The 26713-nt window shown below is 42.0% G+C and overlaps 1 protein-coding gene across 2 annotated transcripts in view; it reads left to right on the top strand.

The window, feature by feature from the left end:
- ngef (neuronal guanine nucleotide exchange factor) overlaps positions 1 to 26713 on the top strand; it is a 99730-nt gene that overhangs the window by 38687 nt on the left and 34330 nt on the right. For both annotated transcript variants that reach the window (XM_037119927.1, XM_037119936.1), the window contains 2 exons: positions 16764 to 16924; positions 20947 to 21099. In XM_037119927.1, the coding sequence (XP_036975822.1) occupies positions 16764 to 16924; positions 20947 to 21099 (314 nt within the window). The remainder of the gene's footprint in view (positions 1 to 16763; positions 16925 to 20946; positions 21100 to 26713) is intronic.

Genomic DNA, 26713 nt, shown 5'->3' with positions numbered 1-26713 from the left:
AAAAAATGAATAAACAAAGTACTTGTAGAAAGCTATCTACTTAGCTGTGTATCCTGTGTAGATGTGAATGATATACAATTGCCATTTCTTTTGTGTCAACAAATTATTGTCAACATGAGTTTATTCACATTATCATAACATCATCATAATTGAAGTTTGGAAGATATGCATTAAGAGGTCTGCTACCCTTAGCACCGTAGGAAGCATCCTGGTGCTCCTTCTCCTTCCTTTTCTGAATCCTTTTTTTTTTTTTTGGGCATTGTGCTGCAGGCATAATTTACATGAATCCACTCTGAAAACTCTGAAATTACCATATTATTAATCATTTATTCAGTGGCTGCGCCAGAGTAGTTTTTTCAGGTTCAACTACGGTGGGGCTGACCCATACAGCAGTGGGGCTCAAATCAATGCTATAATTTCAATGCTAATATATATTCAATAAAACAACACCCTCCCACAGCTAGAAACATGCACGCGTGCGTGCGCACAATCACGCACACACACAGACAGACAGAGAGAGAGATGATTGTCCTAAAGCCATGTATAGTCTACCACACAACAGCCAAGAGTCAAAACACATCTCCAACAAATTAAGTATGCTAGTTAAGCAACAAGACCACAGCAAGGAAGAGCATGACCCAACCCATAGTGCTCAGCCTCGTTCCTCACAGTCCATGTTTTACATTACACACAAACATAACACCCCAATCAACATATAATTCCTTATAATTATAATTATATGCTATGTTGGTGCACATAAAATATGACCTGTGGATTATCATTGTGCTGTCAGATGGACTCCGCTCAGGGAATGAGGCCAAATCATGTCATGATTACATGCAATAACATTTGATGTTAAATGGGCATGACAGGATGCACGATGTAAAATCACTTTCAGGATTTGCACCTTCAGCAAAATGCATTTAATTGCCAAAATGTACAATATTTATAACATACATATGCACACACTTAGAGCTTGGATCTGGCCCAAAAAAAATGAAGCCCGACCAGACCTGACCAGACTCGAGCCGAGCCCTGCATGTTGTGTCCAAGTTGTGTTAACTGTAATTATGAGCCCGAGCCCGATTTAAACCCTACATTTTTTTTTTATATGTGGGCCGTTATAACGCAAGCTCCACGTTGCACTTACACTACACAATCAGTGATGCCCCTAACGCCTTACTCTAATCTGACCACTTTTTTCAGTGAGGAGTAATCTAACACAGTAATATTTCCAAACCACTAATCAGATTAAAGTTACTTATTCAAATCACTGTGCGTTACTATTATTTTTGTCATTTTCCTTAGTAAAAATATATATTTATGCTTTTTTTTTTTGCGTCTCAGAAAGTGACGTCACGTGCTCGAGAAGTCACGTTTTTAGCACGAGGACACTCATTCACGTGTAAAACCACGCAGTGGCGCAAACAACATGGAGGGAGGAGAGAGATGCACGTTTTGTAGCTGGAAGTACTGTCATTATTTTTGAGTTATTACAAAAAAAAAAAAAAGAAAGAAAACCACACACACACACACACACACACACACAAATGCTTGATCAAATGCCAGCCCAACCTGGCCCGAGGTTACTGACTGGAAATGTCGGCCCGACCCGACCCGCGGTCCGGTCCGGTCAGCGCAGAGAATCTAAAGTCTGGCCAGTGGCGGGGATGGGATCATCTATTGTCGGCGGGACGGGCGCAGGTGGGCACATAATGCTGGCAGAGATGAGAGCATGCGCTGTCGGGGAGACGGGAGGATGCAAGCCAGGACGCAGAGGGTCGGTTCGGCCCCACTGACCAGCGTCAACAGACTCTTCAGATATCCAGACTTTAACTGGTGACAGTCGCTGTAACTATATATAACTAAGTGGACACTGCAGAGACAGGCGTTGGTGCTGATTTCTAACTCTCCACAGCAGCTCCTTTTGACAAAATCGATCCACCGTTTCCTTATGTTGTCATCCTTAGGAAACTTAAACAAGCTAACGGTGTTGTTACTCTACACACTGTGGCATCCAGGGAAGATGCTGGAGAGATGTGGAGGAGACATGACTGTTTAGCTGACTGGTTGACTGGTTAGCTAGCAAACTATTCCAAGAGATGCTATCCAAGACAAAAAACACTTAAGCTAATGCACTGAGTGTATTTATAGGACTTATGCAGCAGGATCGGGTTTATGCACCTCATGGCCGTGTTATGATTTGCACGATTTTCTGACCCGCCCATTAAATCCTGAACACAGAAATAAATGAAACACAGTTTGTGAGCCTAGCTCCAAAATTAAATTATAAATGGTTGAATGCTTTTTACATGTTTTAAGGAAATATGTATATGACCCTGAAAATTGCTGAATTTGCTTTACATGGACTTTAAGACCCAGTTTACACAAGGACGCTTGCGGGTAAAAACGACAAAATATTTTATTGGAAGTGTCTTTTGTTTTTTTTGGGGCTTAAAAATGCAAAAATCTGAAACCACCCTCCAGAGTGGAAAAGTTGAATATGCTCTGCCGCAGCGTTTCCATGTTCACTGGCAAAAGGCAAAACTCTGCTCAGATCTGCTCACGTCGCGTACGCCTTTACGTCACATACATGCGCCAGTACAGGGAAATAAACAAACATGTCAGATTATTTCCATGCATCGGACCTTCAAGCTGCTCTGGCAACTCTAATAAACGTACAGGAGTCTTTCCACGAAATGTACAGGATATGTACAGATAGTATTACTGAGCAGACAAAGATCTGTAATTATCTCTATCAAATTTTAGATGCACCAATTCATTTGCGTGAAGCAGAGGTCACGGGCAGGGTCAGTGAAAAAAAAAAAAGTAGCGTCCGTCTCAACCGAATATTCAGGCCAGCTGTATGTGTCAAATCAGGCAGTATTGAAAGATCTCTGCTGGTTACCCAATAGCCTTGAAGGGTACATTTTCTTGGTGCTGCGGTCCATCCCCGGGTCGTTGGCTAGTGTCAGTGTTAGCATTAGCATCATGGCCAGTGTCCATGCCCGCAGTGGTTGGCTGTGGGTGGCCATGCCAGCCCCTTTCCTCGTCCTCTTCCTCCCGCTCCTGCTGCTGCTCAACCTCCTCTTCGTCTTGCTCATCTTCCTCTGGCCGAGCCTGACGCATGGGAAACGCGGGACCGGAGTGGTCGTCTTACCCTGCAGGTGTCGGTGTGTCCATAGTTTTATCCAACACGCCCGCCACCACCTTCTGTTGTTCTGTCTGACAATGTTTAAAAATAAATTCGTCCATGATAAATTTTGAACTTCATAACGTGACTGTAAGCCGCTAACTACAGCAAGGTAGCTTCTCACAAAGTCAGCCTCAACTAAATGTCTCTGTGACGAGCACACACTAATAGCACTCACATGAGTGATGTATGGACTGACAGGTTCCCCACTGATCTCAGGACAGTGATGGCCTATGTTGATTAATAATTATGGGGATGCTGGAGGCCGACTCTTAATGAACTCAGATCAGTGAGAGTTGTCATCGCAGCTGCCTGAATGCCGTTATGACGTGGAGTTGCTGTTGGACTCTGCACTTCTCTTGGTTGTTATGGTAGGGCGAACGGTAGGGCAAACACAACTGTTGATGGGGCTGTAGCCCAACCAAGCCATATCCCGCCTATGCATTTTGCATTTATTGCATTGTTATTATTATTATTATTATTATTTGGGGGTCATTATTATCATTATTACATAGGCGCCACCACAAATTTTGGGCCCCATGTTTTTTTGCTTTTTTGTATTGTTTTTTTTTTTTTTTTTTTTTTGGTGAAATTATGTGAAAGACAAGGTGACATGAGGAACAAGTACATCACACCACAAGGATGAATACAGACAGGGGACATACAGTCCAGATAACAACAGAAAGGTAGTATAGGTGTGTGTGTGCGTGTGTGTGTGCGTCCAAGTGGCTGAGAGGCAGATAGTATGATATTATAAACATATGTAATATGGCATAGATAGATGATACAATAAAAATAAATAAGTAAATAAAGTAAAAAGTATAGATAAGAAAAGAGAAGGAGGAGGAAAGAAAAAGTTAACAAAAAATAGCTAAATAAGTAGTAATAGTATGCAACACGAAATGAGATATATTAACATAGTATAGTGTCATATAATTTGATATACATATAATGTAATATAAAATGTAATTTCATAATAAACTCATGTGCCGAGGCTCTGCAGCAGACCCAGGTTCGACTCCCCGGCCCGGGTCCCTTTGCTGCGTGTCACTCCCCCTCTCTTTCCCTGTTTCCTGTCACCCTCTTCAAGCTGTACTATTAATAAAGCCAGAAAAAGGCCAAAAAAAATACTTAAAAAAAAAAGGTATGATTTAACCTAATATAGTCTGAAGAGATAACGGTGAGGTATGATAATGGGAAACAGGGCAAAATTATAATATATCATGATATAATATAGCACAAGATAATATGTAATAATAACATGATAACAATCATCATAGTATAGAGTATTATTACATGGACCTTTGAGTCATTGAAAAAAATCTTTGTGGCCCTTTAAGATTTGTATTTGAGTACCCCTGGCCTAGACCTCCCTGTGCTAGAGGGAACTGACTTCAAGGGTTACATACATATACCCATATACACATTGCTCAGTTGCATTCTTTAGTTGCGTAATAAGTACTAAATAAAACTTTTGGAGGTATACAATGATCCTGTATTCTGAGAACAGCTCAGTCTAATACTGTAACAAACACGGGTCTTTGTAAGCTGGCATTCTGAACAACCACTGTAACCTACATTTGAGTAAAACTGGCACAAAAGCCTTTTCAGTAGGTTTGAATGTTTCATTTCAGTTATTGTCAACACAAACTGCCTTTCATGTTTCGTCATTTATTACAAAGTTTACAAAATGTACAAAAACATCAGTGTAGTAGTGAACACTAAAATATCCTCTTTTTTAGAGGAAGGAATTTTCCTCATCTGGCACATAAAAATGAAGGCTAACTACTGTAACAGTCAAGATCATAAATATAGAATACAAAAATTACAAAGAAATTAATTCTATAGCAAGCATGTATGTTTTAGATTCTCACAGTTTTGTGCAAACCTCTTCATTATTGGATGTGCAAATGAACATCCATTAACCCTTGTATGTTCTGCTCTGTAACATGCTTGGCGCAGACTGCACATACATACATTACTGATACTACTTTTAGTATTAACAATAAGAATACCTTTAAATAAAAATGCAAGAAATAAATTATAAAATGTTCAATGTATTTGATAACAATATGCTTGATGTAAACATATAGAAAACAATATTCATCAGGATGTGGTGACATCCCAGAGGAAATGTTTACTGCTCAAAGCTTGCGCTTTTACGGCTATGGAGCCATGAAGGAGCACTTTCCAGCACTGGGGAGACCAAACTGAGATTTCTCATTTGTTTCTCCTAAAATTCCTTAGGAGCAATAGGTGAGACTTGACAGCTAGCAACAGGAGCCATACTTGAGACATGACATAGCTTTATTTGAGCCTTTTGTTGGAGACAAAAATGAGCAATACTGGAACCGTAATTTTACCAGCACTGGGAAGACCAAACTGCAAAAACCACAACAAAACCCACATAACAAACCCAGCCAGAGGAAAATTTTACTGCTCAAAGCTTGCTCCTTTCCAGCACAGGGGAGAAAAAACTGAGATTTATCATTTATTTCTCCTAAAATTCAGTAGGTGCAATAGGTGAGAAATGACAGCTAGCAACAAGAACCTTACTTGAGACATGACGGAGCTTTATTTGAGACCTCCTTTGAAAACAAAAATTAGCAATACTGGAGCTATTCTGGAGCATATATATCAACACTTGAAAAACATTGAAAAAAAGCCTTTTATTAAAATCACCATCTTTAGTATACAACACAGCAGCACTTTATAAAGCACAGTTTGAACAGAATCATGATAACATTTAACATTTCTGACAATAGTGATCTCTTAAGAAAAAAATGCAGATTCCCTTAACCAACCTGTAACAACTGACTATTTCAGCTGGTAGTGTAAGACAGTTTATTAATGTGTCTCTTCTCAGTGAAACTTCTTAAAGAAGTGTCTAACAGTGTTCCACACAGCTGCACAACAATGCAGAGCATTCATTACTTTAGTCTTTTAGCAGTATTTGTGTATAAGGACTTATTTGACCATGATCACCTCACCAAATGCCTTCTCAACTGAAGTCCATCCCTCCCATGTGCGATAGTGCATGATGTACCTGAAAGAATGACAGTAAGCCCAGATTACAAATGAATCCCCTTAAAGGTCCCTTATTATACTGTTTTTCATCAATTTCACATAGCTGTCAGAGACAGCTCTGTATTCGATATGCATTGCCCCAAACTCATCCATGGTCCTGAGTTTCAGCTGTCTAAAAGTTGCTCTACAGAGCTCTATTCAGAGCAGTCTGTTTCTGTGCCTGCACCTTTAAATGCTAATGAGCTCCGTCTGTCTATGCCTACTTGGAGAGCCCTGCCTGCTATGTCACTCTAAGGGAGAGGATGCCCCTTGTGTTAGCAATAGCATGTGCTAATGTTTACGGTGGATGTATATATGTATCGCTATGGCTGCAGAGATTTTTTCGTTCAACCATACCAGTTTGACCCAGAATATGACCCAGAAGGAGAGGCTCCTGAAGAAGTACAGACTCTGTGGCTGCAGCAGGATGTTTCAGAATGGTTAGTGTGTCTGTATAATGTTAGTTTGTTCGTATGTGTTGCTACATTTACTACCATGAAGCTAATGGCTAACAGCTAGCGAAAGCTGTGTTTGTCTCCAACTCAGTCTCCAAACTCTTGGACACTGTTAGCATCGTCTCTGTCTCCAGTCTGCACATGTTTCCAGACTTTTAACCGTGCAAGCATCGTAATATCCTTAACATTAAACTCACTTAAAACTCCAATAATAGCGGACTGAAGTGGGGCTGACTAGTTAGCCAAATTCCAGCTGACTTCACCATACTCGTAGGCAACTCTAAATACTATTAAACCGCGACGACACTTTTCGGTGGCTCGGGTGCAGTTGCTGGGTCCAGTATGGTTGGGACTGATCCTTTTATGAGGGTCAGTGTCGAGGCAAAGCCAGCTTTGTACTGACCCTCGTTACTGAAGCAGCCCGATGTGAAGTGATGAGCACACACACACAAGCTACAACAGCCTGTAGGAGCGCCATGTTACCAGTGGGTGGGCTGCAGAGACCATGCAGGAATTGCTTGTTTTCCTCATTCTGGGAGGCTCAGGGAGGACCAGCTTATATATGTAGAGACCAGAGAAAACTTGTTTTTTTATGATATACCATAATAGCAAACTATCAAATATAAACTAATTACTGCATGGAGGACAGTCCATGACCACTCTTTGCATTGCAAGTTTTATATTCATACATTTTTTAAGGTATGTCTTTTTATGTAAGTGCGTTGGATTCAGAAATGAATAACACAATAACATTTATTTTTGTAATTTTCAAATTTTGGACTCATTAGTGAATATGAGAAGAATGAATGAAACACAGATTGATAGGAGCATGGCAGATCTTCCACCTGCTGACCCAGATCTGAATATTTGTGTCTATGGGGGAATAATTAATGATACAGCATCTCTCTACAAAAGCAAGGAATCTCTGTCTGTCTCTGTGTGTGTCTGTCTGTCTGTGTATGTGTGCCTCAAATATCTCTGCAGATCAGGATCAGACTGATCTGAGAGTTTCAATATGGCTGCTGCTTGGTTCAAGGGTGTGCAACGTCGCATTTGTTTGGACTACAATGATACCATTAATAAATTATTTCATAAATGCTTTACAAATTCCACTAGCATTGTCAACCATAGCAACCATAGTCACGTGTGCACCAGAGCCAATCTCTGCACACCATAGCCACGTGCGCACCAGAGTCAATTACTGCAGAGCTCAAACCCATGACATACTTTAAGACACAAGCGAATTTATACCTGCAGCGGCGCAAGCTGGACCGGGATTTTGCCAGAGGTTCGGTCCCGCTCTGTGCATCTAAACTGACTGTTGTGGATTAATGAGTCTAAACAGGTCCACACTGAGTCTGTCCCAGTCTGAGGAGATCTGGATACACGAGGACAACAAAGCGGAATCGGAATCTGTGGATGTTCGTGTGTAGCTAGCTGCTAGCCCACCCCCACACAGCCCACCTCCCAAGTCAATGGACCGGACGCACCGGCAGGGTAAATAAAGTCCGCCACGCTTTTTTGCGAAGATTGCCGTCACGTTTGCTTTGTGTCTGGTGCAGGTAGAAATGGTAAAAACGGGCTTTTGTCATGAAAGTGTCTGCAAGCAGCAAGATTGGTTGCTGAGGAACAGGGGAAGTTGTGTGAGGGATGCCGGTGGTGATACCGACAGTGACAGAGATGACAAGTTTTGAGAGTTGAGAGAGTTGTGACATGTAGCGTGTTTGGAGTGTATAGTTAGTATGTTACATAGTGAGCTGAGGAGCCCTGAGCCTGAGGCATTGCCTGCATTTAAATGCAAATAGTTACATATAACTTTGTGAATTTCAAAAACTTATGCACAAATTTAGCAGACAACAATTTATATTTGCATTATAACTAATGTATTTGGTTAATTAAACATATTTGTGGTTTTCATAGTAAAAAAAAACTTTTTCCTACTCTGATTTTATGTTATTTTGTGATTTTAGATCCATAGTGTTAATACAGTATGTCAAAATGAAAAACTGTGTAACTGTACTGTAACTGTGTAACTGTACTGTGTAACTGTACAGTCACACATGTGAGGTTATGCTGAAAATAATGAAACCAAACAAGGCAAGGTAAATAGTTTTTATGGTGAAATATAATGGTATAATCAGAAGTAGTTAAAAACAGCCAATTATATCCCTGACGTCCCACCTTCAAACACAACCTCATTTGGCCATCCATGAAAAAGCTACTTAAAGGGATATTCCGGTGTAAGTTTAATCCATGTTCTAACACACCTTGACACAGAGTACGACCCCCCCTCAAGAGATAAAGTTTGCGGACCGCTAGCTTACGTAGTTTTAGCATCCTCAGAAACGACCGCACAACAACAATACACTGCAGTAAAGGGGTCCAAGTATAAATCGCCATCAAAAAGGCACAGATTTTGCTCAGAACAGCACCAAACTTCAGCAACATTAGAAACAGGGTCCCTGCACATTTCAAGGCTTCAAACATTTGATATCGTTGCTGGCTTTGTTGGAAAAGATAAGCAAAACTCACCACCCAAGAAGCCTCCTTGTTGTGGGGAAGCCCTGCGAGTCGATTACCGAGTGCAGTAGAGTCCCGCAGTAATGATATTCACTGAGCTGCGGAACTCTGTACTGCACTCTGTAATCGACTCGCAGGGCTTCCCCACGACGAGCCTGCAGCTGGAGAGGTGGGTTTTGTTTATCTTTTCCGACAAAGCTGGCAATGATATCAAATGTTTGATACCTTGAAATATGTGCTGGGACCCCGTTTCTAATGTTGCTATAGTTTGGTGCTGTTCTGAGCATTATTTGTGGATTTTTGATGGCAATTTATACTTTGATCCATGTCCCTCACTCTGGTAGCATAATATTTCAAAATGGCGGCCACAATCAAAATGGCGGACTTGGTATTGATGCTGAGACATATTCGGGGCAACACCGTATACACGTATGTGCATTTTGGTGTAGATGGGCAATTGTATGTTTAAGTTATAAAGACTTGATGCTTCACGGCGAAGGGAAAAAATGGTTTCCACTGTCACGCCCACCAAGTATGACGTGTTTAATCTCTAGGACACGACAGTTTTCAAAGTAGGCATGAATTTGGGAAAATGCAGCCACACATCAAAACGGCCGACTTCCTGTTGGATTGATGGTATCGGTCCCCCAGACTTTTTTGCGCATCTGCTCGTAATGAATCTGCGTAACGAATTTCGTTTATCTATGTGCATGTGGACGGCAGGCAAGAACAATAGGGGGCACTCACAGGTCTGCGACCTGCTCAGGCCCTAACTATATATGGTGCATATTTATAAAGTAGCATACTGCAACTTCAGTGAGCACTTGCAGAGAGCTCTTTATTTGCTCTGAGGTCAACCTGAGATACATGAATTGAGGAGACTGGGATGAGAGTAGATAGATTTCATGATGAGACCGCTTTGATGTCTCTGCATGAGATCAAAAAGAGACACAAGAGTTGAGACAATCTGAGATTTTATTGAGAGCTTGATGAGATCTCCTTTGAAACTTACAGGGAGACCAACTTGAGATTTTCTGCACCTGTTTGATCAACCTGAGATAAATGAATTGAGGAAACTGGGATGAGAGTAGACAGATTTCATGAAGAGACCTCTCTGATGTCTCTGCCTGAGATCCGAAAGAGATACAAGAGTTGAGACAATCTGAGACTTAATTGAGAGCTTGAGGAGATCTCTTTTTGAAACTTACGGGGAGCCCAAGTTGAGATTTTGTGCACTTGTTTCTCATGAGAAACAATTGAGAAACAGGTGAAATCATCCATAGCGTCACTTTGGTCTCACATAGATCTCATATTTGTCTAGGAGAAATGAATGAGACACTACTGAGATCTCCTCTCCAACTTTGGTTTCCTCTGGGATTTCAAACATAAAAATAAAGATACAATTTCAACCCAGTTACACAAAAGTTTCCAGTATGGAGAATATTTATTGTGGGATGATGGTCAAACACTTCAGCTGATGTAATGTGTGAGGGCACTCAATCTTTTGACTCTGTGAGAGTGGTGAGACAATCAACTCACTGCAATCAGGTGTGTGTGGCACTGACTGGCTGATTAAGCACAGGTATGGGGAGTTTTCATATACCCTGTGCTCTGTGCTGACTCATTATCTCACCCTCAGAGGTATTGAAAGGTTTTTTTCATTTTGTGTTTTCTGGGTCTCCTGGACAATTTTGGTTTTGAGTTAGCTGCTTGGCAGTGGAGGTTTAGTTAATCATTTAGTGCTTTATTTCATTAAGTAAGCCTGTAGTGGCTCTATACTGTTTTTTTTTTCTCCCCTGTCCAATCGATCACTTTTGCGATTTTGTGGTTATCCCTCTGGGATAACTTTGAGACACCCCTGGGTCCGAACCTGTGTTCCCCCATGTCCATACTGGATTTATTATACAGTGTTAACAGTGATGAGATCAGGCTCAGATATATACAGTGTGAATATTGTAGTTATTTTAATGTTTTTTGTAAAGCCCTCTGTACATGTAGGATATGATTAATCAGATCTTAAATGTAGTTTTACAAAGGGGATTCATTCATTATTTCACTGGACGATGTCAGTACTCATAATACAAACATCACAGTGCCATCTGCCATCTTTCAGGAAGAAAGTAAGGAACAGAACGATTTCTATATTATTATTATACAGAGAGGAAACATGGACTGCAAAACGTGTTCATCACAGAGCCACATGTTTTTTCACAGGGCAGATGGTTACCAACTATCTTCAGAGACCTTCAACCACTTTAGACTTACTTGTGAATGTCACTCAGTCCAATACTTGAAATTGCAGGATCTTCAGCTCTACAAGCCTGGTTGTTTCTTCAGGAGAGTAGAAGCCAGAGATGCACCTTGTTCTTTCCTGGAGAAAAAAGTTAATGATGTACTAGCTGTAAACGATATCTAATAGCATAACTGATACAGTGCAACACCTGTAATAAACCTTGTACTCTTCTCAAAAATGAGTAGCAAAGCTACATAACAGTCTCATTACCGTGATGCCAAGTTGTTACAGTATAATGATTGAATGACAGTATTTGGTCTAATACGGGGTCCTTACAATCGCAAGTTACAGTCAGCTGTTATAATTAAAGGCAACTGACAGCAGAGAAAGGATACAGCCGGTCAAAGTAAGACTGCTATCTTATGATTATTTTACAGCTGACTTGGCTCAGATTTAGCACTGCCTCAGTACCTAGTAAACAGTCCCATCACCTTGACTGTTACAGTTTATGTTAACTAATATTAGCTAGAGATATGTTTTGGTAAACAGCAGGGCTGTCAAACGATTAATTTTTTTTTAATCGCGATTAATCAGATTTTGTCCATAGTTAACTCGCGATTAATTGCAAATTAATCGCAATTTTTTTGGGCACATTTTTTTTCTTTTCTAAATGTACCTTTGTGTATTTATTCATGTTCTTATTACTTTTAGCAACATAAGAAAGGGTTAGGGTTAGGAAAATATGCTTGCTTTATGAAAATGTTTGTTCAACACTTGAACAAAAAATATCCCCTTAACCTAAACGGGATAAAAACATGGTGATGTCTGCTTTTGGCAGGGGGCAGTGGGCTCTCTGCATCTGCCATGTGATTGGCTTGCAAATGATATTTGAGACTCGATGTACTTGAGTGGTAACTCATTTCATGTCGACAGTACATGCAGATAACTTTTGACCTATCGTCCTATCATTCTGGCAGTGAAAGTGAATTTGCCGTTCGTAAGTCCTCTCTCCATTTCCTTTCACTTTTGCTTTTCAGTCCCCCATGTTTTTCCTGAGCGCCAACCCTGCGTCTTATTCTTCTGAGTCCCTTTCTTATTTTTCTGCCACCCTCTGGATCAAGACTACAGGTGCCATAGGCAGCCGTAAATCATACAATGCGCGTTTCTTTTTTTTTAATACAGAGCATTAATCGCGCGTTAAAAAAACGGCGGAAGTTGCATTAGCGTGTTATTAATGCATTAACTTTGACAGCCCTAGTAAATAGACAATGTTAGATCCTACTTCCTGGTCTAAGGAAACATTGCATTGTTCATTGCATACATTGCATTGTTCAGCTCTTTACTCGTCAGCAGCTGTTTCCAGTGTTCGAAAGCCTTGACAATAAATACTCCTGTGTAGCTTATTTTTACATCACTTCTTTTCTTTGCCATGGACATCAAGTCTTTTCAGGACCTTTTCAGGTCTTTTCAAGAACTTCAGCATCATTGTTTTTACAGAGTAACTACTGAGGCTGCTCCACTTCCTCATATTGTCCTGTGGTGATTTGTTAACTCACCATTTTTTGACTCAGATTGGGTTGTCTGTCTGTGAGGGTTACATCACTGTTTAGAATTTAGAAGACATTTCCTGCACTAATTAAGAGACACCGTGATGATAACTGAATATTGCCGTGTAAATGTGTTCTTACAGAACGTATGAAGTACATGGATTACATGGGACTGAATTTTTGGGCATGTTAAAGCCCTCAAATGCCCCGATGCACCAGCAGACTGCCACTACAGAGTAGGGGTGTAACGGTTACCGGTGTCACTGTAAACCATGGTAAAATTCCCGACAGTGAAGGTTACCGTTTTAATTACCATGGTAACTGCCGTAGTCGATAACCACGGTGTGGAAAACTCGCAAGCTACTTTATCCAAGTCTCACTAGGCAGGTGCAGCGTGCAATGTGCCCTTGTTATGTAGTGAAGACAACATGGCAGTGGGAGTATGTGACAGTAGTGGTCCTCAAGGCATTTTCCACCTTCAAAGAGAACCAAATCTGAAGTCTGGGTGCATTTTGGTTATTATAAGAATGCTCAGGGATAGTTGGTTGAGGATGGCAGCCTTATCTGCAGGAGCTGTGAGAAGAAAGTTGTTGCAAGGGGCGGCAACACATCAAATTTACTTACTCTTTGCTCAACCTTCACCCTCAACTCTTCAGCGAATGCAAGGTAAGTTAACCTAAAGCTTAGGCGCATGATGTATGTGTATATATATATATATATATATAATCAGAAATACACTATATTACCAAAAGTATTCGCTCACCTGCCTTTACTCATTCTATGAACTGAAGTGCCATCCCATTCCTAACTCATAGAATTCAATATGATGTCGGTCCACCTTTTGCAGCTATTACAGCTTCAACTCTTCTGGGAAGACTGTCCACAAGGTTGAGGAGAGTGTTTATAGGAATTTTTGACCATTCTTCCAAAAGCGCATTGGTGAGGTCACACACTGATGTTGGTCGAGAAGGCCTGGCTCTCAGTCTCCGCTCTAATTCATCCCAAAGGTGTTCTATCGGGTTCAGGTCAGGACTCTGTGCAGGCCAGTCAAGTTCATCCACACCAGACTCTGTCATCCACGTCTTTATGGACCTTGCTTTGTGCACTGGTGCACAGTCATGTTGGAAGAGGAAGGGGCCCGCTCCAAACTGTTCCCACAAGGTTGGGAGCATGGAATTGTCCAAAATGTTTTGGTATCCTGAAGCATTCAATGTTCCTTTCACTGGAACTAAGGGGCCAAGCCCAGCTCCTGAAAAACAACCCCATACCATAATTCCTCCTCCACCAAATTTCACAGTTGGCACAATGCAATCTGAAATGTACCGTTCTCCTGGCAACCTCCAAACCCAGACTCGTCCATCAGATTGCCAGATGGAAAAGTGTGATTCATCACTCCAGAGAACGCGTCTCCACTGCTCTAGAGGCCAGTGACGGCGTGCTTTACACCATTGCATCCGACGCCTTGCATTGCACTTGGTGATGTGTGGCTTGGCTGCAGCTGCTCGGCCATGGAAACCCATTCCATGAAGCTCTCTGCGTACTGTACTTGGGCTAATCTGAAGGTCACATGAAGTTTGTAGCTCTCTAGCAATTGACTGTGCAGAAAGTCGGCGACCTCTTTGCACTATGCGCTTCAGCATCCGCTGACCCCTCTCCGTCACTTTACGTGGCCTACCACTTCGTGGCTGAGTTGCTGTTGTTCCCAAACGCTTCCATTTTGTTATAATAGAGCTGACAGTTGACTGTGGAATATTTAGGAGCGAGGAAATTTCACGACTGGATTTGTTGCACAAGTGGCATCCTATGACAGTTCCACGCTGGAATTCACTGAGCTCCTGAGAGCGGCCCATTCTTTCACAAATGTCTTGTTTCACAGTCTGCATGCCTGAGTGCTTGAATTTATACACCTGGGGCCAGGCCAAGTGATTAGAACACCTGATTCTGATCATTTGAATGGGTGAGCGAATACTTTTGGTAATATAGTGTATATCATACTTGTGGATTATTTGTACAATAGACTATATATAAGGAATAATATAAAATGGTGAATGTAACAAGTGTTTAGATAGAGATAAGAGCCATCTAGACTCATGTCTATTCATTAATTTAACAATAATCCTTTTTGTTTTGATCTAAAAAATTATCCAGCCTGTTTCTCACAGAAGTGATATGATCTAAATTATGAGTTTTGTGATATGTCGGTTGCAACCTTATTATTAAGTAACAATGACAATGATAATTAATAATAATATTTTCTATTCATTTTTTCCACAGAGAGCTGGCCAATCGAGTGCTACTGCCAGTACATCTCATTGTACCTCTGAAACACAGACATTAAAGGACACGTTTCAGAAACAGGCTGCCTCATCACAAAAAGCCAATGACCCATTTTGTACAGTTTTGATACATTCTTTTATACTTATTTAATGTTGATTTTGCAGTGTTTTGGATTTGGACTATTTTAATATGTAATAAATCTATTTAAATATACATTTTGGTGAAATTATTTCAATTTATTAGTATAGCAGTTTTTTTTTCAACATTTTGAGCCACGGTATACCGATAACCGTGATAATTTTGGTCGCTATACCACGGTGTGAAATTTTCATACAGAGTAATGCAGCTATATCATCACCTCTGCCACAGAGGTTATATTGCTTTGTCCCTGTCTCTTTGTTTGTTTGTGTGTTTGCTTGTTTGTTTGTTGGGTGGCTGTTTGTTTAGTATGTTTGTCAGCAGGATTACACAGAAATTACTGAATGTATTTGTATAAAACTTGAATGGAGGATGGGTCTTGGCCTAAATTAGACTAAATAAACATTTGGATAAAGGGACAAATATAGGAATTATTTCTCACTTTTTCATTAATTTCTCAGGGAATAATGCATGGATCTTGATGAAAAATGGCATATATTTTAGAGGGGCTTGTATCTATAAATGATATAATTTGCTGTGGATCCTAGTTCTCTTAAATTATGGTTAAGAAGTTATGAGTTGTTTGAGATTTAGACTGATACAGGGCTATCAAGTGTGATATTTGACTAGGTTTAAATGAATAAATGGGACTGTTGGACCTGAAGGAGGTATGCACTCTGCTGAGTGCCATTCTAGTTATATAATGTTTTTTTTTTGTTCTGAAATGTTATAGGCCCCGCAAAATAACTTATTTTTATATATTCATTTTATTTTCCAGGTTTATATGTCCTTTAGACATGCCTGAAATTTAGTCAACTGATTAGTTTTGTCTTGCTTGATATAATTTAATTATGGATCATCTGCATAACAGTGAAATTCTGTGAGTGTTTCCAAATAGTATTTCCTTAAAGAAGCCTATATAGAGTGATTGGCCTTGGTCCAAGCACCAAGCCTTGTGGAACCAAATTTGGTATGCATCGAGAATTTATTGTTAAACTGTACAAACTGCCCAATGCAATGCAGCTCGTTTAATGCAAATGTTCCAGTATTCGTAAGAGGATGTGATAGTCAATGGTATCAAATCCAGCACTAATATTTGACAAATCTAGTCCAGAAAGCAGTCAGTTGCAATTAAAAGGTTATTTGTAACTTTGACCTTCAAGTCTTTCAGTTAAAACCAGTACAATTTAATGAATAAGCTTTATACTGTATGTGCCTTTGACAGCTATGCCAGCAAGACATCAGACTTCAGCAGAATTTCATCATATCCTCTGCTCACACGGTGTAGGGATGTGCAGTATTAATGTGGCCTCATGATTTGCTTTTCTGTCTAGGCCATGTTTGAGCTTGTTACCTCCGAAGCATCCTACTACAAGAGTTTGGAAATTTTAGAGACTCACTTCCTGCGTAACCCTGTTTTAATCAACACTCTCAGCCAATCCGACATGCATTTTCTGTTCTCCAACATCGAGGAAGTTATGAAAGCCAGTGAAAGGTAGGACAAAGTCTTGATTTACACAAATCAGTTCATTATACAAGTCTTATTCCATAAACATTAGGACATTGTGGAAAATGTAAAAAATCTAAACAGAATTCAGTCATATGCAAATTAAATTTGTGTTTACCTATCCAATGAAGTATATATACATATATACATCAGTCAGCCACAACAATAAAACCACTGGCGGGTGACGCGAATAACATTGATCATCTCATGTGAATGTCACCTGTCACACACCACCCATTCAGACACTGTTGTGGACCAAGCACACCCCCTCATCACAATGACACTACCCGAGGGCAGTGGCCCCTCAGCAGGACAATGTGCCCTGTGTTGACTGGGCCTCCAAATTCCACAGATCCCAATCTGATATAGCGTCTGTAGGACATGCTGGAGCAGGTCCATGGAGGCCCCATCCCACAGCATACAGAACCCAGAGGATCCACTATAAACCAACCTGGTGCCAGACACCATAGGACACCCTCAGAGGTCTGACAGGTCAGAGCTGTTTTGGCCTGACATCCTGTGGGACCTGTGCTAACAGCCCAGCACTGTGAAGCTTGAATGGCATTCACTAGAGAACACCACAATTGTCAGGTGGCACCCCACGTTCTCTTCACAGATAGAACAGGTTGGTTCACACTGAGCACATCAATCAAATCAGATCAATTTTATTTATATAGCCCACATTTATTATTATTTATTAAAAACATTTAAAAATGTATTTATTTATCTATTTAGTCCCTCAATTTGAGGAACCTTTTAGCAGGGAAAAAAAATAAGATGAAAGAAACCTCAGGAAGAGCCACAGAGGGGGGATCCCTCTCCCACGACAGACAGACATGCAATTTATGTTGCATGTACAGAAAAGAAAAAACAAAATCACAGTTTACAAATTACATCAACAGAATAATTATACTGCATGTAACATCATCCAGCATGACTGGTTTGGCAGAGTGTCAGTGATGGTCTGGGAGGCCTACCCTTGGAGGGTCACACAGACCTCTATGTCAAAGCTAGCGGACCCTGACTGCTGGTAGATACCAGGATGAAATCCTCAGATCAACTGTCAGACCTTCTATGGTGCAGTGTGCCTGGGGTAGGGGTGTAACTAGAGTTCTCAACAGGCCTGAAAATTACAACCTGCCCCGACCCGGCCTGCGTTTTTTTAAGCCCGAATCCAACGCAGCCTGACACACCAGCATAAATTGTCTGCCCGAACCCAACCCCCGCGCTCCTGCATTGTTTTCCTCATACACTTGTTATCGTAACTTTACACAGCGGTGTCACGTCTGTGTCTGCCCCTCCGCATGAAGCAGGCAGCCAGACTTACTCTTCACCACACGTGAACAGCAATGATTCACAACAAACAATATTTAATTTACAACCTGCAAGAAATGTGTTTTATAAAAAAGGAAGCCCGGGGCCTCACTGACCCGGCTCATTTGCGAATATTTTTGGCCCGAACCCAGCCTGAACCTGCGGTCTGGTCGGGTTTGTCAGGCCGGGCTTACCCATTGAGAACTCTAGATTTAACGGTTCTGAACCGATTGAAAACCTCGGTTCAAAGGACTTAGGTTCAGAAACTCATTCTATCTTCCCGAACCTCAGTACATCCCTGCCCAGGTTAGTCTCATTTCTGCAAGATGGCTAATAAACCTGAGCTCACAGATACCCCAGCCACATTCCAGTTAGCCATGTGGAGACATTTTGGGTTTCCAGTTGATATTAAGGAGGATGGCAGTCGTGTCATTACCAAAACGCACATAATTTGTCATCTGTATTATATGAAACTTGTTGTGGGAGGGGCCGGCAACACTTAATATGCAAATGAATATGCGGAGACATCACCCCGACACTGAGCTCACTCAGCCCAGCGGAGCAGCAAGTAAGAAACCATAACAACAGCAAACACTTCACGAGGCCTTTAAAATGAAGCTTCATCTGAACACAGAGCGAGCAAAAGCTAGAGGGGTTTTCATGGAATTGAATATGCGCCCCTTTTCAGTTGTTATGATGTACCAAGTCAACCGCATTTCAGCCAAAATGTGTTGCCAAAACTTTATGAGGACTTGAAGGCTAAACTGCGAGAGGACTTAAGCAGCGCAAAATTCATTGCATTAGCTACCGATGGTTGGACATCTCGCACAACGGAGAGCTTCATCACGCGCTGTGTATGAAAGTCACACAAGTGACCATCTGTCAGAAATACTACAGGCAGCTGTATCAGAGTGAAAGATTGAAAGACCAAAACATCACCATTCCCGTGACAAAGGACAGCAGCAAAAATATTGTTTTTTTTTCTCCAAGCATCTGGTGTTTCCGGCACACAGTAAACCTAGCATTGTAGAAGGGCATAGGCATAAACCAGTTGTCACGTGTTTTAGGAAGGGTGAGAAAAGTCATTTATCCATCAGAGCACGACTGCTGCAGCACTATTGCGGGATAAATGAGACTGGCCTAGAAATTAAGTTTTGTTTGTTATTGTAGACTGGTCTTAAGAGAAACGTTTTTCATTTATTTTTGTTATACCTCAGATTGGAGGCGCGAGCACATTTGGTCCAAGCATTACAGGGCTCCGTGATCGGAGCATTAGCATTGACAGCTAACAGCATGGGGTCAGAGCTTTACCCTGTGTTTTAAGCTTCATAACATGCTCAAAATCTCACCCCAAAAGTTATGCAACATCAGCAGACACCTTACAACACAGCACTGTAGCGTGTATGACTCAAAATGAATTAAAAAATAGTTACATAGCTAGACCAAACTAGTCTATCCATCGAGCGTGCGCTTAGTCCCTCACTGGCGGAGACGGAAACATATTCCAGCATTTTCGTTTTTCTGTTCATAATGTCCTTGTCCATGTTACAGCCTGTCATGAGCCATGAGCCTTACAATAGCCTATTAAGCCTGTTAAGTGCACGTTTGATGGATACACTAGTTTGGTCTAGCTACCGGAGGACACGGATATCAACAAACTGGCATGTGGCTACATGCACAAACACACTGTTTTAACTACTTTTTATTCATTTTGAGTCATACACGCTACAGTGCTGTGTTGTAAGGTGTCTGCTGATGTTGCATGACTTTTGGGGTGAGATGTGGAGCATGTTAAGAAGCTTAAAACACAGGGTAAAGTTCTGACCCCATGCTGTTAGCTGTCAATGCTAACGCTCCATTCACGGAGCCCTGTAATGGTTGGACCAAATGTGTTCGCGTCTTCGGTACTGGCAAGTCAAGGGTAGCTTTAGCAATGAAGCTGCATGTCAAATCAATCGAAGTTCTCCTTTAAGTAATGTTCATGTTCATGCAACAATCCTTTAAGAAAATCCAGACATTTTTTTCTGGAAGTTTTCTAAAAGGCTTTTCAGTATATCTTTAAAAACCGAGGTTTCAACCGAACTGTGAGTCAAAAACCAAAGTTGAAACCGAATTGTGGGTTTGGTGAACCATTACACCCCTAGCCCAGGTTTCCACCTGGTGTAGGACAATGCCCGGCCTCATGTGGCCATAGTGTGTTGCCGGTTTCTGGATGATGAAGGTATGGTTGCCACTGACTGGCCCTCTCACCTGACCCAAATACAATTGAGTACATACAGGACATTATATATTGGTGCATCTGACACCAAGTACCGTATAGACTGTCCAGGAGTTTACTGATGCCCTCATCCACTTCTGGGAGGAGATCCCACAGGACATCCCCAACTCATCAGGAGCATGCCCAGTAGAGTCAGTGCACGCAGGGGCCATACACACTACTCAGTCACATTATGACTTACCAGATAAAATTCATGCAACTTGGATAAGCCTGTGATTTCAAATCTTTATATTTACGTTGTCATGTTCAAACTGGTAAATGTCTTTTATTTTTTTATGTAAATAAATGCTCATTATCAATTTGATACCTGCAGCACATAAAGCAGGGATAACCACAATGTCCCAGTGTTTTTGGAATAAGTGTTTATCTCAAGTCCTAAGCAAACTGGCTTTTGCTAATAGCCTCTTTATATTTTCAGGTTCCTGATGGATCTTGAGCACCGAATCGAAAAATCTATTTTGATTTCTGATGTGTGTGACATTGTCCACTACCATGCTGTGGAACACTTCAGTGTCTTCATCAAATATGTCATTAACCAGGTGTACCAGGAGAAAAACTACAGACGCATTTTGTGAGTACCTGTTTCTTAATACATCTGTTATAATGTAGACTTCTTCATACACTCAAATAAAGAGTCATTCAAGAATATCAGACATTATTTTTGTCTTTTAAAAATCAGTAAATGATCGACTCTGGGTAGAACGGTTTTGTGGCCTGCTTTATTACGAATGATAATTTACATGCTTAGAGAAAGAGGAACTGAGAAAAAGAATAATAGGCGTCATCTCTAACACAATCCTGTTTTTTTTGCCTGTGGACATTGTCTGTCTCTTTCAGTACAGAACAGGTTTGTTGATCAAGACATGTGACTAATAAGGTGTGGTTAACTATGAATATAATGCATACCACATGCCTGAGTGAGAATGTGATGTTCCCACGCTTTGCAGAGAGCAGGTACCTCCAGTAGCAGAAAGCAAAGGGGACCTCTGAGACCTGTTGGTAGTTTGAAAATGAATTATAAAATGTTTTCTCAAAATTGCATGCCAGTGACTAGTTTATCAACAAGCATTCAGAGATGCAGCATGAAGTCCATATTTTTTTATTCAGTTGTCTGTTGTGTACATGTAGATTAAGTTATGCGAAGTCTTTTCAGACAGTTTGTTTTAGCAGTCTGATCACGATCATAAAGGCCGAATAACTTGTCAGTTACAATCACATCAGTCGCTGAACTGCAATGTTAAATGTCAGTTATATTTGGGAGTTTGTTTGTTTGTTTGATGTTTGGTTTGTCCACTTTGCCATTGTTTACCAGTTTTCCATTACCTTTGATGGGGGACTGACATGAGAATGTACACGCAGGAAAGTTTGACCATTGTTTACTCATAAGAATTATGGCACGATAGTGACACTACTTTAAAATTCAAATTTGATTAAAAACTGTTGAATACAAAATAATGAAATCATGGGTTGGAATATTTTGGATTTACTAATAATATGGCAAATGAGTAAATCCAAATCAATTTCACAGGTAAAACTGATTAATATTTACTACGTATCAAAAAAACCCCAAAAAACAAGGGTGTCACTAGCTTTTAAGGACAGGTTAAGCTTAGTCCCCAAGAGATGCACAGGATGTGAGCAAACCTAGCAGTGCAAAATCACATTAACAGCTAACAAAGACTGAGAAATTATTTTGTATTATTAGTTCAGTCTTTTTTAATATAGTACAAGAACAAACACAGCACTGAGAGATTGTGTTTTTTAAAACTTTTGTGTGATGCCATTGAAAAGTGTTCTTATGACTTCTTGTTTCTGGGAGGTGATTTTAACTGCACCGAAAATGCTAAACTAGACAGAAATCACTTGGAGACTCATCAGGCGAGCTTAGGTGAGCTAAAGGATGCGTGGAGAGGTTTTAATAGGATGGACAGGCAGTACAGCTGGAGTCACTGCAATGACAATCTGATTTCACTGGCAAGACTTTTATTGTTTTAAACATCATTTTAATATTTTTAAAAATTGTCTGAAATTTCCTGTCGGCATTAAGCTCCGCAGCGCTTACTGGCATTTTGACACTAATCTTTTAAATGACAAAGCTTTTAGAGAAGGTTTTATTTTTTTATAGTGTTCACATCAAAAGCATAAGTCTTCCTTCCAAGATGGCGCCGCGTGAGTGGCAGCCTGTCACAGCAGCTCGCGCTCACTTTTGAGTTTTTTCCTCTTTTTATATTTCTTTTGCACTTTTTAACTATTCTTTCTTTACTACTCTTTTGAGCTCTCTCTTGGGCAGTATGGAGACCAGACTCATGTTCTTCGTTGTGGTCTCAATCCTTTTTTTCCAACGTTTTCCGCCGTGTCTGGGGAGCCTGTGGACAGACCTATTGTTTACAGTAGGGATCAGCTGTTGGCCCTCAGTAGCACCACGGTGCAGCTGCATGAGCTGCCTGATGTCCCCCGCGAGCTGAGGAGGAGGAGGAGACGCGGGTGCCGTTCCAGAGCTGTTCGTCATAGCAGGAGGACACGCTACAGACCCATCCTCCCGTCTGTCATCACGGGGAATATAAGATCTCTCCTCAATAAGATGGACAAGCTAACGGCGCTGACCCGGCATCAGAGGGACTACCACAAGTTCAGCATCATGGTGCTCACTGAGACGTGGCTAACGGAGCTGACCCTGGACACAGATGCTAATCTGGACAGTTTTCAACTTCGGCAGGCAGACAGGACGGCAGAGAGCGGTAAGAGGAAAGGAGGAGGGCTGGCTGTGTTTGTTAATGACAGTTGGTGTAACACTGGGCACATCACTGTTAAAGAACAGGTCTGCAGTAAGGACACCGAACTTTTAGCTGTTAGCATGAGACAACTTTGTGATGTTCTTCATTCAGTCACAAACTCACTTGCAGACACAGCAGCCACAGGCCCTCTTCCTCATCCCTGGGGACTTTAATCATGCCTCTCTGTCCTCCACCCTGCCCACATTCACACAGTCAGTGCGTTTACATGCACAGTTTAGTCAGATTACAGCCATAGTTCGACTATGCCACTCAATCAGACAACTGCAATTATCCCAGTATACATGCCAGTGAGAAAATCGGATTATTGGGCCAGAGCATGTCATACCTCGGTACGCTAGGTGGCGCTGTACCCATTTCAACTAGTGGTAACAGAAACACCCCTGGCTGACCTCTTTATGTCACCAGCTGCCTCGGCATTCAAGAAAGATTGCGTACGAAGAGCGAGATGAAGCTACATCTTTGTACACTTTGTATATGGTGTACATCAGGCATGTCCAAACTCTTCCACAAGGGGCCGTGTGGCTGCAGGTTTTTGTTCCAACCAGTCAAGAGCACACAGTTTGACCAATCAACTTTCTGAAGACTGAAATCAGTTGATCAAATGAGTCAGGTCTGGTGTGCTGCTGCTTGGTTGAAAAGAAAACCTGCAGCCACATCGGCCCTTTGTGGAACAGTTTGGACATGGCTGGTGTACATGATAATTACACAAACTAGATGCACAATGGTGCTCTTTCTTGCGGTGATTTCAGAGGAAAGACACCGCTGCCTCCGTCCGTCTACTTCCGGCTCACGACCCCGGGGAAAAATCTCATGCCTGCGCTGAATGCAAAATCCGATCCGATCCGCTGGAACGTATACATGCAAGAGTAATGCGACTATCAATCGAACAATCTGGTTTTCGACTATGAGAAATCCGTTCTGGTCCAGTTTTAGTCAAACTAAGGTGTATTCATGCATCTTAAAGATCCAATCATAGTTGGACTCAGTCACCCCAGTAATTTTGTTTTTTTTAAGGGTCATGTAAACGCACTGAGTATGTCACCTGCCACACCAGAGACAATAAAACACTGGACTTATTGTATGCCAACAGCAAGGAGGCATACAACTCATCCCCCCTCCCTCCCCTGGGAAGATCTGACCACAACCTGGTGCATCTCCTGCCTGTGTACAAACCCCTCGTGAACAGGCAACCAGTGGAAACATGCACAGTTAAAGCATGGACTGAGGAGTCTGAGGAGGATCTAAGAGACTGCTTTGACTCCGCTGTGTGGGAAGAACTGTGTGTTTCTCATGGGGAGGACATCGACAGCTTAACAGGCTGCATAACGGACTACATAAACTTCTGTGTTGATAACACTGTACCCACCGGGACTGTACGGTGTTTTTCTAACAGCAAACCCTGGATTAATCCTGACATTAAGGCTCTCCTTAAGGAGGAAAAGAGGGCCTTTAGGTCAGGAAACGAGGAGGAGCTGAAGGCTGTGCAAAAGGAGCTGAGGAGGAAGATCAAAGAGGGGACGAAGAGCTACAGGAGGAAGATGGAGAACCAGCTGCAGCAGAGGAACATCAGTGGAGTCTGGAAAAGCCTAAAAACCACCTCAGGGCAGAGGACTCCAGACTCCCAGGCTGCAGGGGATCAGACATGGGTGAACCTGTTTTTCCATGGGTTTGATCAGACACCCACCCCTCCCCCAACCCAGCCATCTCTGCTGCCCCCCACAACCTCTTCCATCGCCCCTTTCTACTGCCCCATTCTCACCTCCACCTCCCTTTCCACGGCTTTCATGTCACAGCCCCCCCCCCATTGCCCCCCCAACATTCACCCTCCCCTACATCCAACACTCAGCCCCCCTGCTCTGCTCTGTCCCTCTCGTCTCTCCAGGTGAGAAATTAGTTGAGGAAGATGAAGGTGAGGAAGGCTTCAGGTCCAGACGGGATCATCTCCAGGCTCCTCGGGTCCTGTACAGACCAGCTGTGCAGGATTGTGGAATATATATTCAACCTGAGCCTGAAGCTGGGAAAAGTGCCACTGCTGTGGAAAACCTCCTGCGTGGTACCTGTACCAAAGATCCCTCACCCAAAAGACTTTAACAGCTACAGACCAGTTGCTCTCACTTCACACCTGATGAAGACCCTGGAGCAGCTGGTCCTCGTCCATCTCTGCCCTCTGGTGGTTCCTTTTATGGACCCACTCCAATTTGCTTATCAACCTGGCATTGGAGTGGACGACGCCATCATCGTACGCACAAAAAAAATCAGATGTATCAAAGTGTGCGTACGCATGGATCCAAGCACTTATCCTTTGTACATCCCAATCAACGTGGAATTGAGCGCACATGTACAAGTGCTAAACTCCTCCCTGTCCATGCCACCATTTACATATGCAAATTAATTTGAATAGGGCCTGCATCGGGGATTCCCCTCTCTGCACCATCAGATTTACACCATGAGTATATACCACGTATATATAACAACATTATATATGAAAATGTTTCCTGTTGACAAAAACAAATTCATCTTGTGATGGCGCTTATATAGCAACATGTGTGCAGTCAATAGCTCCGATTACATTAGGGAAACCAGCTCTTGTTGCCCGCCCCACACAGCTGGCATGGCTCAGCTCAGTGTGGACTGGCACACTCCTGACCGACTGGCCAGTTCCCTCTGGAAGGCTCCTGTTGCCAGAAACCCCAGAGTGGTCAGCACCTGTGTGGGCACGGACAACCCCTTGCTCCTGGCTGTGTTTCGTTCTAGGGCCGGCCACAGCTCTGTGCACAGCTCCAGTAACACTGGCCTCGGCAACCTAAAATGACTCATGAGCCAGTTGTCGTGATTTGCCAACAGATCTTCACATTCTCTAAACACCCTCTCACGTCTGATATTACCATTTGTGATGTCTTCTAAAGAGGCCAGGGCTGCCATTGTTAATGGCATTTTTTCATCAATTTGTGCATGCTTTTATATCCATCCATATAATGGTCCGTTCATGTGTGTGAGCACATTACTCTGAGGACTAATTGTTTTCACATAATTAAAAGTTTCCCAGCATCACCTCTAAGTATCACCAAAGGAACAATAGCTGTAGAAATGTGCGTACGGCAGCCATGAAGCTGGCGTGGGGCACTGCACATTTCCACGGTCATTTCACTTTTGATACATCTGAACGTTGGTGTGGAAAATGACGCACGCCACGTTTTTGTGCGTACGCAACATTGATACATGAGGCCCCAGGTCCTTTGGGGTGCAGGGGGCACTCCTGACCTCTTTCTATGACTCTGTGGTGGCATCAACCATTTTTTATGGAGTAGTCTGCTCGAACAGCAGCATCTCTGCAGCAGACAAGAGGAGACTTGATAAACTTATAAGCTTTTGTAAGCAATGGGCCAGCAT

Source organism: Acanthopagrus latus, chromosome 2, assembly GCF_904848185.1.
Source record: "Acanthopagrus latus isolate v.2019 chromosome 2, fAcaLat1.1, whole genome shotgun sequence".
NCBI lineage: Eukaryota > Metazoa > Chordata > Actinopteri > Spariformes > Sparidae > Acanthopagrus > Acanthopagrus latus.
Note: the sequence above shows the minus strand (reverse complement) of the source record. Positions and strands in the feature narration are given on the sequence as shown.